Genomic DNA, 21,381 nt, shown 5'->3' with positions numbered 1-21,381 from the left:
TCGAACAATCAAACTGATCATCAACTTTACACTAAGTTTAATCACTCTCTATCAGATAAAATCAAAGTCAAAGAAATTGCTTTGCTCTACTTAGTTTTAGCAGAAAATGTTAATCATTGAACTCAGTCAAGACATTCACCTAATGAACATCAACATCAAGTTTAAACATTCTAGATTAATTAAAAGCAGAGTTTTTTTCCAAAGTCTTGACCAATCAAATTGCTTATCGCTCCTTAGCCTAAGCAGAAAATTCTCATCAAACTTTGTCCAGGTAATGATATAATGATTCTATACTCAGAGTTTTACAGGTCTCACTTAATTATAACCAAAGTTATCGTGCCCAAAAGGATCAACCAATCAAATTGCTTATCTGCTTACCCTAAGCAGACAATGTTCATTATCAAACTCCATCAAGGCATTCACAAAATGAACGCTAACCCAAGTTTGAACATTCTTCCTCAATCAGAAGGAGAGTTATTGTGTTTCAAAGTCTTGATAAATCAAATTGCTTATCGCTCTGCTTACCCTCAGCAGAAAATGTTTATTCTCGAACTTCGTCAAGATATTGATGTGATGAAACTATACACCAAGTTTCATCACTCTCACTTAATTAAGACTAAAGTTATCATGTCCCAAAGCATCAACCAATCAAATTGCTTATCTTTGTTTACCCTTAGCAGAAAATGATCATCTTCGCACTCCATCAAGGCATCCACCTAAAAAAACCACTTTCTGCAAGTTTGAACATTCTAGCTCAATTAGAAGGAGAGTTATTGTGTGCTTACTCTAAGCAGAAAATGCTCATCTTCACACTCCATCAAAGCATCGACCTAATAAACATCTACACAAAGTTTGAACATTCTAGCTCCATTAGAAGGAGAGTTATTGTGTGCTTACTCTAAGCAGAAAATGCTCATCTTCACACTCCATCAAAGCATCGACCTAATAAACATCTGCACAAAGTTTGAACATTCTAGCTCCATTATAAGGAGAGTTATTGTGTCCCAAAGTCCCGACCAATCAAATTGCTTATCATTCTGCTTACCCTGAGCAGAAAATGTTCATTATTGAACTTAGTCGAGGTATTGATGTAATAAAACTATACAACAAGTTTGATCACTCTCACCTAATCAGAATTAAAGTTAATATGTCCCAAAGCATCAACCAATCAAATTGCTTATCTCTACTTAAGCAGAAAATGCTCTCTTCGAATTCCATCAAGGCATCAAGCTAATAAACACCTACACCTAGCTCAATTAGAAGGAGAGTTATTGTGTCCCAAAAAGTGTGACGGACAGACAGATAGACAAACCCATTTTAACAGCTTTCTTCAATAGGCCAGGGACAATAAAAGAGAAATATAAATAATGCCAACTACCGGTAGATTGATTATCATTCAGCGTCAGAAGTGTCATGGTGGTCCGTGATCCGAAAATTTGCTATGTAAATCTATGAATACTTTTTGACATAGTAATTATGTTTAATAGTTTAATTTAGTGTTCTTGTATTATATAATGCATTTTCAAAAAGGCATACACTTATGAGAAAACACAAATTTGCAAGGGTAAATGAATACAGAATAGCATCCAATCATGCTCATGGCTATAAACCATGCACGGCTGAAAGGGAAAGAACAGAAATTTTTTATTATGTTTTTTTTTTTACTTTTTTTGTGCCTCCTTCATATGTAAATATTCTTAATTTAAATAAAATATCATAATTAATGTATTTTGGAAATTAAAATTGTAATAAACAACACATTGACCAGCATTTTTTAGCAAGTCTTCATGGTTATTAGATCTAAGTTTGAATTTTGTTTGTACTGTATTTACACTCAGAACTTTTAATAATATTAACTAGAAAGTGTCAAGTGAATACACAGGGGTATTTCCAACTTTTTATGTATGTTTATTTATATTTAAAAGGATATAACCTGAAATTATTGACATTTTATAAAATATCGCGATATAGTGATTATATCGTGATATTTTCTGAAAATATTGCGATATCTATTTCCGGTGATATCGCACAGCTCTAGTGAAATGTAGTGAAATGAGGTTTAACGTCCTACTGTTCTGCTCCTATACTGGGCTAATGAAGACGAGCATACGCCATACAATGGGTCAATTCAAGTTCTGGGTTAAGGTGGTATAGTGTCTAACACCAGTTAGATCAGTGTAGCACTGGTGTAACGCTGTGCTAACTCAACCTCGGACCCCCTCTGTATTTGAAATCAGTCCGAGTTAAGGTCTGTGGTGTTGAGGTTGTGTTAAATATGGATATATTTACACTACATGAACACCAGTGTTGTATCTGTGTTACCCAAACACTAACTTATACCCGAGCCCCTCAGTTCGTCTATATTTTCAATATCAATTTCCCGATTTAAGAAAGAAATATACATGAAAAAAATATAAAGACAAGGAGCTTTGTGCAATATTATTTTTATAATAGTCATAAAAACTTGTTAGGTAATAATAACCTGATAAAAGTTATTATCTTGTTAAAAATAACTCTAACACTAACCCCTTGGGGTTAAAAAAAATATCAGTTCAAGTCATTTATTACAACACTGGTGTAAAACAGCAGACGGCAAGAAGGGAATTTCTTTTAAGGTTTTTAGATTTAGTTTCAAGGCTTAAAATGATATTTTTTTATCCATACCTAAGACAAAGAAATGTTGTTGCTAATTTACGAGAAATTTTTAGGAAATTTGGACTGAATAATGATAAAATGAGACTACAAAAATTCAACATATATCCTAGTTACTTAACTTCCCCAATTACCTTTCTTTTGGATTTTGTTTTATTTGGCCAGCTCATGCAAAGAATTGAATGTGTTAGAACAGAAGACAAAAACAAAATGTAACATTTGAAAATAACATTAGTGCTATAGGTTTTTTTTTTATTTTCCACCAGTGTTAACACTGGTATTAAACTAGTTTAGACACTGGTGTAAACACTAGTGCTAAATCGAGAAGCTCAGGTTAAAGCACTAAAAAGAACACCAGTTATACACCACTACAACACAACCTTAACACATGCAAGCGTAACCCGGGACTTGAATTGACCCAGTGTGCTATGAGGGAAATTTTGCCCGGGCAGCGGCACTATCGCCTACTCTTATATCGAATTCCAACTGCCAGGGGATCTTTTACGTGCATTCCAATATATTCACAGAAACTCTTTTTTCGTCTGATCTGAAGGACTAGACAGCTGTCCTTGTCAGGCCCTCCGTTCTGCACCACTGACAAGAGGAAACCACGTCGGAAAATCTGGATGAACTTTCTCGGCCAATGCAGGGATCGAACACTCGACCTCCAAGCTAGCCAGCCAGCGTCTTAACCACCTAGCCACTGTGGCTCGGTAGTAGTGGAATGTAGTTCAAAAAGTTTCAATTATTCTCATTTTATGTGAATACTTTTTAGGACAAATTGGGAAGTTTTAAAACAAACCTTTAAGATGTAGTCGAGAGGTCTATCTCTCATTACCCCAACTCGGAAATTATGGGCAAGATTAAATATTTGATGTAGCTAGAAATAAAATAAAAAAACGTTTTAAAACTTCATGTTGTTTACGAATGTATGTAGACAAAACTTGCAGAATGAAACGCAAATTAAGATTTTCAGACCATACACATTAAAATCAGTCTTTCCAAAATGTCACTTTCTACTGATTTCAAACATTCATTTTTCCTTATACTGACCTTTCAGCTCCATTGTTTTATTATTATTTACATAAGGAAATGTTTATTAGCCTTTTGGTGCATAAGTTAGCTGCTTTAATAAGAAACAGAATAGAATAATTAATATTCCACAAAATATAATATTTTGTCGGCAGTATACAGGCACACATCAGAACAGAAAAGGCACATTCCAAATGAATATACTTACAGCACTTATTAAATTTTCCCATAATCAATTCTACAATTACTGTGCTCTTGGACCTCAGAACCTCCCTTTATAAGGGGTGAACTTACCTGTTCTTTTGTAAATGATATAACAGACAAGACATGATGTCCAGTTAGACCTGGTGTATAATGTGGCATGCCTACAGGATGATAATGTTGTACTGGCAGATTACCGGGATCCATTAAACCACTGTGTAGCTCCTGTGATGTATGAACTGGTGACTTTAGTGGCATCGGTGCTAGCCATCTATCAGCTGGAATATAATCAAACATAAACACATTAATCACGCTTTTCCTTCCAAACTTGGCACCTATATATTAATTTTTCTTTTTTTTTAAATTACAAAAAAACATGTAGGTTTTTGATGACTGGAAGCATATCACTTGAATTGCTATCACCTATAAAAATTAGTGAGTGTGGTAAAATACAAATGAAATGAAATGTGATTTAACATCCTGCTTTTCTGTTCCATCTGTACTAATGAAGACGGACATACATCAAGCAATACATCCTACTCTTTTTTCAAATAAAAAATTTCAAGGGTTCTTTGACGTGCAGGATGTGTAAATGGGACCTCAATTTTTCATTCAATCTGAATGACTAGACACTGTTCCTTGCCAGTTCTTTTTGTCATACACCACTGACAAGGGGCAACCACGCCGGACAACTCCTGGGGAACTTTTTCAGTCAAAACCAAGATCAAAACCTATTGTCACTTTATCATTAGATGTACATTTAAGTAATTTATAACTAAGAAAACATGTAAGAAATAACCAACACCATTGAAATGAATAAGACCTCTCTGAGTAAGACAAAAAACATTTTATATGAAACTTTTTTGATATATTTTGTGAGATGACAATATCTCTTATATCTTTGTTGAAAATTTTACATCTATAGACAGTTTTAAGAAGTGTTTTTTTTTTTAAAATTAACTTTCATCAGATTAAAAGCTAAAAATAAAACTAATCCAGTTAACCTTTCAAAACAAAGATTTTATCATATAGGCCTATTGCTTCAATTGTTTTCCACTTGACTAATTCAAAGAACACAATTCTAAATTTTATTTTGATCTAAATCAAAGAAGTATAGAATCATTTAAATATATATAATAAGTAAATATAAGTAATTGAATTATAAATTACAAAATAATAAGAAACAAGATCGGGTAAGAGTCTCTGATCGTTATTTGAAGAATTGTTAATCCTAGAATGCAGTTAAAGTTGAATCTCTAAAAGGTACATCAGTCCAAAAATGGTTCAATTCCAGTGAAAATTTGACACCAACCGAAGACGATATATAGAAAATATAGATGAAACAAGCCAGCGCCACCTATGACTTTTGGATGGATATTTTGACTTTTTCTTAGTTAATGGGGCATTATTGGAGATCAGATAAAGAGTTGACAGTTCTCGCTATAATATAAACAAGAGCATCTGTACCGCTGCAATATACGTCCACATTCCTGAGGGTCGGGGCATGCACCAAAATAAATAAATGTGCAAAGTTACAAGCTGATCCATTCAGAATTGCAGCCTGGCTCGGCCCTCTGGGGGTTGGATATAGAACAACATAAATAGGTACAACTCTATGATGGATCATGCCGAATTGGATTCAAAAGTGTTAATAATTTCAACCTGTAGATTATTTATAGACAAAATATTAACAAAAAGTGTGTGTGACACAGGCCAAGCAGGGCGGATCATGCACCAAAATTAATAGTTGCCATCCTTAGGGTGTAAGGAATAAGTATACTAAGTTTCAAGATAATCCATTCAGAATTGTGGCCTTCAGATGGTAAACACAAAACCAGCGGCTGCCAGGCAGGATACGCCCACATTTTGTAAGAGATGGATAGAGAACAAGCTCAAAACAAAAACAATTTTTTGTACAATCGGGGCCATAATCCAGAAAGTTATAGTCTGAAATGCGCAAATATCAAAAGGGACTGAGATTTTTGGAATATAAAGATATGTTTTAAGTTTCATCAAAATCGGATAAAAATTGTGACCTGTAGAGGGTCCATAACCTTTGTATTACATACTTATACACAATTTGCGTACAAAGAGCAGCCATTTTGTCGGGCACTTTCATTTAGATTTTCCCAAAATTCCGATTCAACCTTCATTATGGTGGAATGGTGATATATCTAAACAGTTTTTAAAATCGGAAAAATATACTCTTCAAAAAAAAGTTGGGGTTATTGAAATGCAAATACCTATGCAGGTTGCGATATGGTAATTAGTCATGGACATTTGACATGCTTTGAGAGTATGTTCACAGATGAAGAACTTATCGCCCCAACAGAACTATTGAGCTGCACATGCGACACGCAATAGCGCCATACACGTGGGAGGGGTTCATTGTCAAATTTGACACTTCAAGGAAGGGTTGATGAAAACTGCCGCATGCTGGCTTATCTATCCATGTTTGCTTTCCCATCGGTTCTTGCATAAGATTTACTGTTTAGTGTATCTTTGCTTTAGTGTGTTACCGACAATACTGCAAGAATTGGCCGTGGCACTGAAAGAGGAGTGGGTCAGATTGCCCCAAATCATGATTGGACGGCTGATTAGGAGCATGCCACGACGAAATGCTGAATGTCTGAGGATTGGTGGAGCAATTACTCATTATTAAGACAAAAATCAAAAACCTCCATTTTCACTTTTGACGGTGTATCTCTTTGCGAGTGAAATGGGGCCGTCAGATAAACCGCCCATATGAACTGTTTATGTTCATGTGTAGGTATTTGGCCTGTTATTAACATACACTGGTTACCTCTAATAAAAACAGCAGTGCATTTCCACAGTTTTGTATTGTTTCTGAATAACCCCTACTTTTTTTGAAGAGCATAATTATGACCACTAGAGAATCCACAAGCTAAAAATGAGATTTTTAGACCAATCAGGGGCCATAATCCAGGAAGTTATGTTCGGATATGTGTGATTATGAAAAGGAACCAATATCTTTATGATAAAAACATATATTCAAAGTTTCATTCAAATCGGATAAAAACTGTAGCCTCTACATCAAAATCGGATCAAACATGCATTTCAAGTTTCATCAAAATCGGATCAAAATTGTGACCTCTAATAAGGTGTCCATAAGCTAAAAACACGATTTTTCATACAATCAGGGGCCATAATCCATGAAGTTATGGTCCTACATGCCAATATCAAAGGAACCAAGATCTTTGGGAGATAGACTTATATTTCAAGTTTCGTCAAAATCGGATAAAAATTGTGACCTGTAGCGTGTCCACAAACAAATTGTGGGCGGACGTCCGGATGGACAGGGGCGACGACAATATACGTCCACATGAAAATGTGGGCGTAAAAAAAAAGGAGCGTGACCCTGCCCCTGCCCTTGGGCTGTAGGCAATTCACAACACACACAAAGAAAAAATGGTTGTGGCTCTGACCATGCGGTCGGGCATTCACCAAAAACACTAGGGATCATCCTTAGGGTATAAAGAATAGGTATGCAAAGTTTCAAAAGGATTTGTACGGACACAAAAATTAGGTGTGGCTCTGATCTGACCCAGGGGGTCGGGCATGCACAAACAAATAATAGAGGTCATCCTTAGGGTATAAGAAATAAGTATAAAAAGTTTTCAAGATGACCCATTTAAAGAATTGCGGCCTGTAGCAGACACACAGAATTACAAAGAGAAGATAGGCGTGGCTGTGCCCCTGGGGGTTGGGCATGCACCACAAACAATAGGGATGATCCTTATGCAAAGTTTCAAGATGATCCATTAAGAATTGTGGCCTGTAGGTGACAAATACAAAAAATGTCATGGCTATGCCCCTGAGGGTTGAGGAAGGACCAAAAACAATAGGGATCATGGTATGAGGAGTAAGTATGCAAAGTTTCAAAACAATCCATTAAGATATGCGCCCCCTTTAGGCAACCCGGACAAATACATACACACCCACAAAGACAGGGGCGACGGCAATATACGTCCACATTATGAATGTGCATGTATAAAAATAGATAACATAAATAGAATATGCTGAAAATTTCAATCAAATTGCTCCACTCTGAACAGAGATATTAGCTTTTGAATTTTAAGCTAGACTCAATCATCATTATAAAGTCGGTACAATAAAAAACAAAGTCTCAATTATCCAGTTTTACGTTTAACTATTTTTGAAAAAATATATTCCAATCCGTTAAATATCGTAGGCTAACGATGGCATTGAGAGTTGTTTATGGTCTGGGTATGTTAATTAAAGTCCAATTAATAATTCAGATAACATTTCAGGTCCAAAAAAAGACCTGCAATAGGCAGATTTACCTCTTGCATATAATGTATCTTTAATTAAATGTTAAACATCAATTTAAGTACATTTTAGCGTGGATTAATCTATGAAAAATTAGATATTGTCTGAAAAATGTAAATGACGATCACCAACTTTAAACAAAGGGTTAGAATTAGAATAAAGAAAGAAATTTCTGCCCAATATAAAATTAACCTTCAAGAAAAAATATTTTAAATAATAAGAGATAATAACAGATAACAGATAAGAGATAACTAAATATATATTTCTAATCTAAAGCAATAACATATAATTGCAACTACAGCAACATTTATTTATACCTAATTACCTATAGGTTTATCCTGTACTGATGGCACACATGTTTCAGATATAGAATGAAGACCTACAGCTTTAATCAAAAGAAAGAATAAAATTACAAATAAAAGTTTTGTATGTTCAATTTTTGATATACCCGCTACTTATAAATTGTCAAGCAGGAAAATTTAAGTTCTTCAAAAATAGCTACAAGGCTGAAATAGATAAAACCTGAGGAATAAAATATATCAGCTAAACCCCAACATTAAACACAAGAATAAATGTTATAGGTACACTATTCTTATAATAAACAGCAAATATACAGTAGAAAGCAGTCTTACATAAGCCATACTGTTCGAATCTTAACATAATTTATATCCAAATAATGTACACATTAATTTTACTCTGCCATCTTTAATTTCTTGTAATTGTCCGTCAGCATCTGAACTATAAATCACTATGATAAAGGCATTTGAGTTACCGATATGTGTTAAAAAAAAAAAAAAAATATTTGAGTTTCAGATTATCTTATTTTTTACCTTTCTAGTGAAGATATACAGCTCAAATTTGGTAGTCGGAAAGAACTTTTTGTGTAGATTACGAATCTGCGATCAAATTACAGGGTTCGCATGCTACTTGGCCATAAAAACCAAAAGAATTTAGGTGTAATTGTATATTTTCTGGATTTTGTAGTGCTCCAGGAGCTAAAAATAGATATAGACCCAAATTTTGGCCTATCCAGTATACCGGTAGTACTACAGAAGAAACATATGAAAACGCATCAGTCTTCACTAGATTCCCACAAAATTGGCCTCGAATACGGTTTCAGACACAAATTTTTGAAAATTGCCTCGTATTTTCAAGCCGATATAACCCAGTAGATGAGCACCTAAAAATCTGAAACTTGATGTAATTATAGTTTGTACTAATGTCTCCAACATATGTTAAAGCCATTCTTGTCCCATGCCATCTCGATATTTTTTCGATTTTTTTCAAAATCTGTGTTGTGGGTCATTCCGTGTCAATTATCACCCAAATGAATTAAATCGTACCCCATTTTGCTGAAAAGGCTGACATGTACAGAGAGAAATAAAAATATCTTCTATCCAGCTACAATAACTGAAAAACAAAACCACTGTAGACAATGTATTCACATTTATTCATACCTTCACGCACAATAATTACTCTGCGTAAATCATGCATTTTCAAGGGAGAAAACTTACCTGGTCGAATATCTTTATAATCTGGAGATTCGGGTACTGTTTTTAAGTAAACACACAAACATTAAAAAAATAAGCTTATTACAAATTGTGTTCAAAGATTAAGATTAGATGTTCACACATGTGGGTGGTACAGGTATAGAGTTATAAAGTGGGTTGTAGTTGCTGCAATAGAAATGCCAACTATGGTTTATGGCCGATTTAGACGTAAATTATCACCAAAAAAAAAAGTCCCAGTCCGAAATATAAATAAAACCTGTGTCCAAATGGGTCAAAATGGCTAAAATCCAAAATGGCCACCAGTTTTGGCCCGAAAATGCCAATTTTTATCTAGTTATCATAATATGATCTATTTTTTTATTATGTGGACAATATACGTCTAGACCGACCATAAATCGTGGTAACTATTATTATTGCAGCAACTGCCCGAGATAATGCAGAATTGAGTTAAAATGCCTGGACTATTGTATCTATATGGGTGGGTTGTATATAGTTATAAAGAATCAAAAGTAAGAAAAAAAGATTCTACTTAGAAAAAGCAAAAATATAGATTGCCAGGCCAAGAATATACACTCAAAGTCATTAAAAATGCAATGCCTAATTCGTGAAATATTTCTGGTAAACATTTTCTTGTGGCACATAGGTGAAATTTGTGATGGGTCTCTTTTTGTGGAGTTCTGGGTTTGAACCCAATGTCAGTTCTTTTTTCACGATTTTAAGCAGTCCCATGTCACACGTTTTGCACGTGCATTCCCTGCACTCTGCCCCTTTAAATACAAATCAAAATTTCAACATTCATCACTTCGGTTAATGCCACGCCTTAGACAAGAAAACAGAAACAGAGCTATTGGCCGTCACCAGACACTTTAATTTTAATGTCCACCCATCGACCGTTGCTCGCCTCAGACAACGCTTCCACGCCACTGGAAGAGTTGCCGATTGACCCTGACCTGGAGCACCACCTGCAACAACTGCTTCTCAAGATTGCTACATCCGACTACAGCATCCGTGCAACAGGTTCCAGTCAGCTACTGCCAGGGGAACTGTTGGAACACGGCAATGTCAGGTCAGCCCTCAAACAGTCGAAAGGCTGCCGTCGACCATACCAAGGTCAAATCCTTTTGCATCGTCATCGACTTGCCAGACAGCAATGGGCCGCAAATCAGGGGTATCTGCACAACATACCATGGCGAAATGTCATCTTCTCGGATGAATCCCGATTCAACCTCACGTTTTCCTGATGGACGTCACCATATCTACCGACGTCGACATGAACGCTTTGTTCGTAACCCGATCAAACACCTTTGGGATGAACTTGGACAACAGGTTCGAACTCAAGCAGTGCCACCACGAACTGTTGCACAGTTGGCACAGGCACCCCAAAATCATTGGCAAACAATCCCACAGCGTGAAGTGAGACATCTGTGCCAGGCGACTTCAGGCATGTGTAAGAGCTCAGGGTGGACATACCCGATATTGACTTCAGCTGACCCCTGCTATGTTTTATGGTTCTCTGACGTTTCAGTTTTGTGCATTTGTAGTGAATTCTTTCATGAAATTATCCACAGATGCTTGTTATCTCGATTTTGTCAATTGTTATGTACATTTGTTAAAAGTTTTTGCAGTAAATAAATTTTGAAATTGGCATTGCCTTTTTAATGGCTTTGAGTTTACAATACCAGCAGCTTAAGTCCTAAAAACACCAAGTTGACAGACAGACGGATGAATCAATTTTCATAGTCCCCTGCTCTCTTTGAAAGGCTGCAGACAAAAATAGGGAATATTATAGATTATTGTAGCCTCTGTTGGGTTAACAAGATATCTAAATGACAGACAGACAGTTGAACGACAGGGTGACAACAATATACAATCACATTCAAATGTGGATGCATAAAAAGCAATTAAAATCTAAAATGTTTAAATACACATAAAAAAACTACCAAAAATACCATAAGACAATGTTCAAGTTATCAAATACCAAGAATAAAGAACGATTTTGTCCGAACATAAACCTTTTAATTAATGTGTTTATTTGTTTAATTATATGCTGTTCAGATGCTCAAGTTAAGCTGGTTTAGAAACCCTGATTATCATTTAATCAGTTCCAAAAAACGTATCTCGCTACCTATCTTGGCTGTCTCAACAGGTCAGGCTAACAGTGTCAGCTTCAGCCAACATGCAACTTTTTGTGAAAATTTGCAGCGTCAAGTAGGATAAATACAGTGTAATGAACTAAACATCAGCTATAGTCATCTGAATGACATATTAGTTTGGACATTCACTACATTTTTAATATAAGATTTTTAATATAAGATTTTGAAAATTAAGTTCAGAATATGTAAAAAAATCATCTTTGTTAAACAGAAACCAGTCTTGGTATGTCACAAAAGATATAGACCACAACAACAAAAATTAGGTATACAAAAATAATTCGAAAATTCAAAAAACTTACAAGAAGAAAAACTGTCAAAACTTTTAATAGGATGAATATATCTGTCGTGAGTATGACCACCCAGTTTTCTAGGACTACCTGGTTCGGATATAGGTAGTGATGATACAGGTGGAATATATAATGAGAGCTGAGGTGGTTCAACTGTAACTAATTGATTGTGTGGTGTCATCGACCTTACATCAACACCAAAGCCTGGCTGGACTAAAATCTGAGAAATGGAAAGTTAAAATCATGTCAATTTAAAAACAAATTTTAATCAAATTCCAGGTTATAAAGTGATTTATAAAACAACTTAATTATATCATAATTTAGCAGTGCAAGGCAATAAAACAATATATGTCCACCACATTGTCTAAAGCAGGCTCGAGATGCTTCCCTGTATGTGAAATGAAATGAAATGGGGTTGTCCTACTCCGACTGGTCTAATACTATTATGGCCTACTCTTAAATTGAATTACAACTGCCAAGGGTTCTTTTACGTGCACGTCAAATTTAATGTGTACACAGACCTTAGTTTATCGTTCCATCTGAATGACTATAAATTGTCCCTTGCCAGGCCCTCCGTCCTGCACCAATGACAAGGGGGAACCACCCTGGAAAATCCTGATAAATTTTCTCGGTCAACACAGGGATCAAACAAGGGACCTCCAGGTTAGCGATCATCGTGGCTTCACATCACTGTATGTTGTCACAGGAGAAATTGAAAAATCTGAAAAATCTCCAGTCTTTAACAAGATTTCATAGACAGTTCAGATAACTTTGCGAAAAATCAAATGGGACACCCTGTGAGAGAGATATGAGGTTTAAAGTCCACCCGACACAAACTAGGTCATTTTGGGACTAACATATGGTTCAATTTTATTTCAATAATTCGCTTGCGCATAGGTGTCAGGTGTTCCTTATCAGTGGGAGGAAACTGGAGGACCCAGAGAAAATCCAGGAATTTGGACAGGCGACCCTACTCTTCGTCACGTACAACAGGGGAATCGAAACCAGGCCAGTTGACTCAATGACAGACCTTACCATACAATGCTCACGCGCTAACCATTCGGCCATCCAACCCCCCTGAATTTGTGTTACTTTTTCTTTAAAAAAAATCTATTGAACAGTAAAGTAAAGTCTTTGTGTATTGCGATTTCCACTACACAGATGCAGTGAAACCTTAGATATCTCAGTAAATCTAATGTAGAAATAAAAGCAAAATTCTCACCTCGCCATCAATAAATGCCGTTTCTCCACGTAAAACAACCCGTCTAACAACACCACAAACGCTCTTTCCAGCAAATGGGGTCCATTTTGATTTTGTGTATTTCATATATTGGGGTATTGTCCATTTGCTCTCTAGATCTACTTCTATGTAAGTGTCTGGTTGTTCTGGTAGATTAAATATACGTCTAGGATTCGTGTATAAACGAGATACAATATCCTGTAAATACAATAACATTTGATTCTTATAAAATATACAGCTTAAAAATTTTAACAGGAAGTTCACTTAACAGTTCCAGGATTATTTTACACTCTAGGAACCTTGAATCAGGAAATTTTCAGTTACAATTACCAACTTACAAATCAAAAACTTTTCGAAGAAGATCATTTTCATATCTGGCAGCCTCACATTAGAATAATCTTCCTCCTTACTTGAACAGTCGCCATGAAGACCATCCCTATCAACTTTCAAGTCATCACTGAATATTTATCTATTTTGTCAATATGTTTAGTAATGTGTTGTAAATATTGTTCATAATTATCGTAGAGAACTGAACTCCTTTCATGCACAAACGTGTAACAATTGGTATCAGAACACATTTACAAAGTTATGCTTTACAAAGCATTAACTTGTTTTTGGTGAAGTCTGAGTCTTTTTAATTATGATATACACCAGAGGCATTTTTTTTCTAAGGGCCCCAGCATAGGTCGCCTCGGAGTCAGGGTTGTCCACCGGAAAATTTTGACAATTGGATCGCTGTAGATGAGATTTAAAGCACTTTTCAGAGGGTATTGATAGAAACTGGAACCGATTAATTTGGTGTCCAAATCTGTCGATAAACGAATGAAATTGGGTTTAACGCCCACCTTCTGAACTATCTCAACTAGGGATGGACAATAATTTTAATAAATCAATATACCGCAATATGTAAATTTTATTGACAAACATTTTTTTTACCATTAAAAATACCGCAATGATCCAATATTTCGTTTGACTCTAGATTATCGCCATTCTTTCAAAAATATTCTCTCTAAGATTATTGTATTTTATTGAAACAAAGTATAAATCACATTGGTCATACGTAAGAATTCATACTTCATAAGTCCATACTCAACAGAGCTGTATTAAGGTAGAAGTTTTTTGCTTAACTAACTATAGCTGCAAAAGGGCTCTTCCCAGATTTAACATTTTCTTTCAGTTTTATTTTTGGAAATTTTCAAAAAAGATTCGGGACTGGGGATTGCGCCTCTGGCGCCTCAGCTATAACCCACTAGTACGAGTCAAACATACACTGCATTTGTCATAGTGATTTAAATGTGAATCTGTTGTTTTCTATGTTAAATATCTATATTAACTTACCTCTAGTGTAAGCCTGTTATCATTAACAGCTGTCAGTAGTAACGGTAACATTGTCTCTAAACCAGGAAAACCTGGAGGTGGTTTGGAACTGTTCTTCTCTTCCACTGCATGTGGAGCTGTAACAAGTTATATATGTTAAAAACTGTTTTCAAGTTTTTTACCAGTTGATATCAAGCCCAACTTATTGACATTTAAATTTCAATGTACCTGCCATAAAAAGTATTTTACTGGTTCTCAGGGAGTTTTCTTGGTAAAAATTGTCAACTTGCTAATTCTTAGCTCCAGTCATTATTTATAAATAGTAATGAAATGGAATATTGACACAAATTAATAAAGTACAGAATATTCCTACCATGATCAGTTGCAAAACAATCAATTATATCCATATTGTCCCATAATGCTTGTTGATCTTCTTTCCTTACTAAAGGCGGTTTAACCTGACCTCTTTCTTGACCAATTCTATCAAGGTCATCTGCTGTCAAAAATAAATGATGTGGGGCCACTTCACATGTTACAGAGAGTCCTTTTTCTTTTGCGGCACGGATCACTAGTATCTGAAAATTACAGATTTTATTTTTAGAAGTTGGTTGACAGGATTCTTTCCATATAAACTCAATGACATTACTAATAATATAAATATGAAAATTATGTTATACAAAGAGATTTAATCATAAAATGAAATGAAATGGGGTTTAATGTTCTACTATTCTGCTTCAACTGGGCTAATGAAGACAGGCATACGTCATAATGTTCTATGAGGGAAATTTTTCCCGGGTAGTGGCACTGTGGCCTACTCCTGTTTCGAATTTCAACTGCCAAGAGATCTTTTACATACACGCTAATGTGTACACGGGACGTTTTTTATTTCGTACCATGCTAACGACTAGACAGCTGTCCTTATCAGGCCCTCCATCCTACACAACTGAAAAAATTGTGACCTCTAGAGGGACCACAAGCTAACCAGCGGCTGCCAGGCAGGATAGGCCAACATTTTGCAAAAGATGGATAGAGAACAAGCTAAACAAAAAGCAATTTTTCGTAACATCAAGAGCCATAATTCAGGAAGATACGATCAGATATGCGCAAATATCAACAGGAACCAAGATCTTTAGGTTATAAACATGCATTCCGAGTTTCATTAAAATCAGATCAAAATTATGACCTCTAGAGGGTCCACAACCTTGATATACCAAATGTTTACACTATTTACGAAGTGCGGCCATTTTGTCTGGCAGTTTTCGTCAAGATTTTTACGAAATTCAAACTCAACAAACATTACGGTGTAAAGGTGATATATTTGAACGTTTTTGTACATTAGATAATAATTGTGACCTCTAGAGGGACCACAAGCTAAAAACGCGATTTTTCGTACAATCAGTGGCCAAAATTCAGGAAGTTACGATCCGATATGCGCAAATATCGACAGTAACAAGATCTTTGGGTTATAAACATGCATTTCAAGTTCCATCAAAATCGGATCAAAATTGTGACCTCTAAAGGGTACACAACCTTGATATACCATATGTTTACACTATTTGCGTAGATGGGCGGCCATTTTGTCCGGCAGTTTTGGTCCGATTTTCATGAAATTCGAACTCAACCAACAATATGATGCAACGGTGACATATTTTTTATATTTTTTATAAAGTGAACAAAATACAAGCCACTAACCTCTTCCAATCTTGCTACATGACAAATATGTACAGGTCGTTTGAATAAATCTGCTAATAATATAACAGCTGCTGTAGTTGTTCCTTCTGCATGACAACATATTGGTAGATTCTTTGGCCAATGTTCAAAGTGCTGAAAAACAGAAACAAACATTGAAGAATACATAAGAATAAATTAAATTTTATAGTAGATATTTGAAGTATACAACAGGATTATCACATAAAGTCTGATATGAATGAAATTAATAATATATTGGGCTTAATGCTTTATAAAGTGAATGCTACAAACTTCAACTAGAGCATCACTAACTCTGCAACATATTCAGCTTTCATTGATATGGTACTTTTTAAAATGAAGAAAGAAGGCTAGGCGTTGGGTTTGTTTTACCAGATTTAGAGACTAAATATCAACAAAAAAGTGGGTGTGACACCGCCCCTGGGGATCGGGGCATGCACCAAAATAAATAGTTGCTGTCTTTACGGTATAAGGAATACATATGCAAAGTTCCAAAATGATCCATACATATGAAAAAAAATCTGTTAATTATAGCTAACCTGAAGAGTATTTACAGAAAAAAAATTACCAAAAAGTAGGGATGGTACCACATCCCTGGGTGTCAGGACATATACCAAAATCAATAGTTGCTGTCCTTAGGGTATAAGTTATAAGTATACCAAGTTCCAAGATAATCCATTCAGAATTGCGGCCTGTATACGATAAACACAAAAATTGGGCGTGGCTCTGCCCCTTGGGGTCATGAATTGCACCAAACTCAATAGTTGCCATCCTAAGGCTATAAGGAATATATATGCGATCCATTAAGAATTGTGGCCTGTAGTCAACACAGACACATAAAGAAAAATTGGTTGTGGCTCTTTCCCTGGGGTCGGGCATTCACCAACAAACAATAGGGATCATCCTTAGGGTATAAGGAATAGGTATGCACAGTTTTAAAGGGATCTGTTAAGAATTGCATCCTGTAGAAAAAACACAGCCACACACAAAAATTGGGCATGGCTCGGTTCCCGGTGGTTGGGCATGCACCGAAAATTATAGAGGTCATCCTTAGGGTATAAGGAATAAGTATGAAATGTTTTCAAGACAATCGATTAAGAATTGAGGCCTGTAGGCAACACAGACACACAAAAAGAAAATGGGCGTGGCTCTGCCCCTGAGGGTTGGGCATACACCACAAACAATAGGGATGTTCCTTAAGGTATAAGGAATAAGTATGCAAAGTTTCAAGATGAGAGAGAGAGAGAAATGGGGTTTAACGTCTACTCGATACAAACTAGGTCATTTAGGGACTAACATATGGTTTAATTTCATTTCAATTATTCGCTTGCGCATAGGAGTCTTTAGCAGTGGGAGGAAACCGGAGGACCCGGAGAAAACCCACAAGGTTGGACAGGTGACCCTTCTCCTTGTCAAATACAACCAGGGATTCGAAACCATGCCAGTTGACTCAATGACAGGCTTTATGATACAGCGCACACATGCTAACCATTCGGCCATCCAACACCCCCAGTTTCAAGATAATACATTAAGAATAAGAAATGCAGCCTGTAGACGACAAACAAACAAATACAAGAAATGGATGTGGCTCTGCCCCTGGGGGTCAGGCATGCACCAAAAATAGGGATCATTCTTAGGGTATAAGGAATAAGTATGTAAAGTTTCAAGACGATCAGTTAAGAACTGCAACCTGTAGGCGACACACACGGAAATGGGGGACAGCAATGTAAGTCAACATTATGAATGTGGACGTATAAAAATGGAAGATTTAACAATGGAGATTTATATTTTCATGTTATATAAAGTAGTTGAATGAATCCACCAAGTATACTTCCGTTACAGATTTGTTGTACCATGTTGGTGATGACGGGATGTAAGCCTAAATCACCTTCTTTAATTAAGGGCTCCTGCTGGGGTTCATCCCAAGATGTCAACAGAAGAATAAAAATAAGAATATTAATTACCTTCATCCACACAGCAATACTATCTAATTTCAATGTTGTGAAAGTATCGTTGAGGTACATCTTTAAAGCAATGGCTTTAGAACCAATTTGGGGTAACGTCTGAAAATTATCAGAACTAGCACCAACATAAATACCATAATCACATCGAGCACCCTGGGTGGCACACTGGAAAATATACAACACATACAATATATTTAGTCATAATAGAATGCAACAAATTTTAGTGAAAAACAATCATCTGATTTCCATTAATTAAGACCTCTTGGGTATCTGTCACTCGTCCCCTTCTTTCAAGTAACTGATGCAAAAATGAAATGAAAATAAAATGAAATGGGGTTTAACGTCCTACTGTTTTGCTCCGAACTGGGCTAATGAAGACGGGCATACGCCATACAGTGTGCTATGAGGGAAATTTTGCCCGGACAGCGGCACTACGGCCTACTCTTATATCGAATTCCAACTGTCAAGGGATCTTTTACGTGCACGCCAATGTGTACACGGGACCTCGGTTTTTCGTCCCATCCGAACGACTAGACAGCTTTCCTTGTCAGCCCCTCCATCCTGCATCACTGACAAGGGAGAACCACACCGGAAAATCTGGATGAACTTTCTCGGCCAATGCAGGGATCGAACACCTCCAGGCTAGCGAGCCAGCGTCTTAGCCACCGTGATTCCCAAGTAACTGATGCATAATCATACAATAATTCTTATTACTTAAAGGTAGACAGACATTTAACTGCTTACAACATCTTATTAGATTTATTTATTGTACCTTTTTGGTAACATTAAAGGCTGTTTGGTCAACTGTTGGTGGATTTGTATTAGGCATAGCTAATATAAGAGTTACTCCCCCTGCTAAGGCAGCAGCTGTAGCAGATGCCCAATCTTCTTTATGAGTTGCTCCTGGTTCCCGCACATGTACATGAACATCTATCAAACCTGTATATAAATATGTACATTCATGTACTTTCATAAATTGCAACATCATGAATCAATTAAAATCTAATTTTGATTATACAAAATTCTCAATAATTTCAAGAGTTTTAAAGTGTGTTCATAATACCTCAATGTCCCAGCCATTGTATGGGTAAATTGTTTTTCAAGTGTGGCACTTTACAAAGAATATAACATAGATAACAAGCACAAGTAAAACAAAATTATAGACATACACAAACTTGACCATACACAAAATATAACATAAATTTAATTTTGATAATTAATTAAAAAATATCCTGTTAATATAAACATTTCTTGAAAGTTGATACATTGAGGCTATTCTGTTGGTTTTTGTTATTTTATTCCACTCTTTTGGCCCAGCGTAAGAGAATGCTGTTTCTCCAAGTTTAGATTTATGAACAGTACAAACTAGCTGATTACTATTTGATGAACATGAAGTTTTACCTTGAACATATTGTGTTAATAAATCAGGCAAATAAGCTGGTGCAGAGAAGTTGTTGATACAGTTAAAAGTTAAGGCATTTATCTTAAAATTGAAACTGTGTTTAATTAGTAGCCAGTGTAGATCTTTTAAAACAAGTGTAACATGTTCAGATAGTTTAGTCCTAGTCACAATTCTGGCAGCCTTATTCTGAATAGACAAATAATATCAGAAAAGAAATTAATGACTTCGGGAAAAAATGTACATAAAACAAGTGCGTATTTGGAAAAGTAAAGTAGAAAACTCCTGTACCTGGTAATCTAACAACTTTCTGTGATGAGATACAGTCTATATGTGTTTTAACAGCAGGTGGTCCTTTTAACATACGCAAAGCCTGAAATGAACATCATATATTATATATCAAATCTAATTCAAAACAATTAACTTGTTAAGACTAACAAACTGTCATGTTATAGGTATTTTGGACCCTAGTTCTATACCAATATATCAATGATCATCTATTTATAAAAGTACAATATTTCTATAAGGAAAACAACCTCAGGAAAATAATTAGTTCCAACTAAAGATACTAACCTCAACAAACATTTTAACACATTTGACATCGGTTATGAGTGGTACAGAATAGTCTACTGCCATTCTTCTTGTCTTGTAACCCTGAGTTACAAAAGTCGAGGCACGATGTGACCCACCATTACGTAGTGGCAGATTAATAACAAGATCAAACATATTCTCGGCTAAATAATCAGCTATTGTTCTTTGTTCCCCACCATTTCTACCTTGTTGATCTGTGTCTTCATATGGCCAATCAACAGCTTTTATCTAAATAAAAATGCTTAGAAATCATTTAAAGCCCAAACGTGCCAAAATACAGCTTAGATATAGAGTTTCAGACCATACGCAATCAAAGGTACTTTTTAATAAAGATTTTAATCAACCTATTTTAAGTTACTTTTTGGCCAATGTAAGTTTTACATTGATTTCTCACAGCCATTTTAAGCTCTCTTAGACAAATATAGTAATGATAATGGTTCCATACACAAAGATATGATGAATTCAAAATTTGACAAAAGGATATGGTCACAACAAGCCAGCGTCGCCTTAAATCTTTTGAATCGAGGCCGGGATATTATATACCATCAATATTTTGATTTTGTTTTCTTAATCAAATGCTAAATAATCTTAGTACATATTAGCATGGATTAACACGTGAAAACTGAAACATTGTCTGAAAAATACCAATGACAGGGTGACCCACCATAAATAAATATCTCCATATATCTCGACAATTACGCCACAATATTTATATATATGCCAAGCCTAAAATCAGTTTCACACAATTATAGTCACTAAATAAACGATCATGTTGTACTTAATAAGCTATGACCATTAATCATCTATAAATAATAGACTTAAACTGGTTCCAAGAGTCGTCCATAACATCCAGACACTTTTGAGTAAAAGATAGGTTACGTGCCCTTGTTTTGAAATTAGTCTCACTTAACCAGTCTATCGACCATTCTACGTCTGATTGACAGGTCGGGATAATCAAGACTACTTTTTTACGAAACATAACAGAAAGCTAGAACAAGAAATTGAATTTAGAAATA

The 21,381-nt window shown here is 35.6% G+C and overlaps 1 protein-coding gene across 2 annotated transcripts in view; it reads right to left on the bottom strand.

Moving 5' to 3' along the window:
- Positions 1–21,381, bottom strand: part of LOC126819068 (CAD protein) — a 92,989-nt gene that overhangs the window by 10,868 nt on the left and 60,740 nt on the right. The window contains exons 28-40 of one of the 2 annotated variants that reach the window (XM_050546889.2): positions 20,348–20,593; positions 20,066–20,147; positions 19,148–19,314; positions 18,376–18,540; positions 16,397–16,528; positions 15,078–15,279; positions 14,726–14,841; positions 13,370–13,585; positions 12,160–12,367; positions 9,711–9,746; positions 8,522–8,581; positions 3,979–4,163; positions 3,455–3,532 (exon numbers count right to left, since the gene is read on the bottom strand). In XM_050546889.2, the coding sequence (XP_050402846.1) occupies positions 3,455–3,532; positions 3,979–4,163; positions 8,522–8,581; positions 9,711–9,746; positions 12,160–12,367; positions 13,370–13,585; positions 14,726–14,841; positions 15,078–15,279; positions 16,397–16,528; positions 18,376–18,540; positions 19,148–19,314; positions 20,066–20,147; positions 20,348–20,593 (1,893 nt within the window). The remainder of the gene's footprint in view (positions 1–3,454; positions 3,533–3,978; positions 4,164–8,521; positions 8,582–9,710; positions 9,747–12,159; positions 12,368–13,369; positions 13,586–14,725; positions 14,842–15,077; positions 15,280–16,396; positions 16,529–18,375; positions 18,541–19,147; positions 19,315–20,065; positions 20,148–20,347; positions 20,594–21,381) is intronic. The other variant, XM_050546890.2, reaches the window with a different exon arrangement.

The sequence above is a fragment of the Patella vulgata genome, chromosome 4 (assembly GCF_932274485.2).
Source record: "Patella vulgata chromosome 4, xgPatVulg1.2, whole genome shotgun sequence".
Taxonomy (NCBI): domain Eukaryota; kingdom Metazoa; phylum Mollusca; class Gastropoda; family Patellidae; genus Patella; species Patella vulgata.
This window is presented reverse-complemented; position numbering and strand designations above follow the sequence as displayed.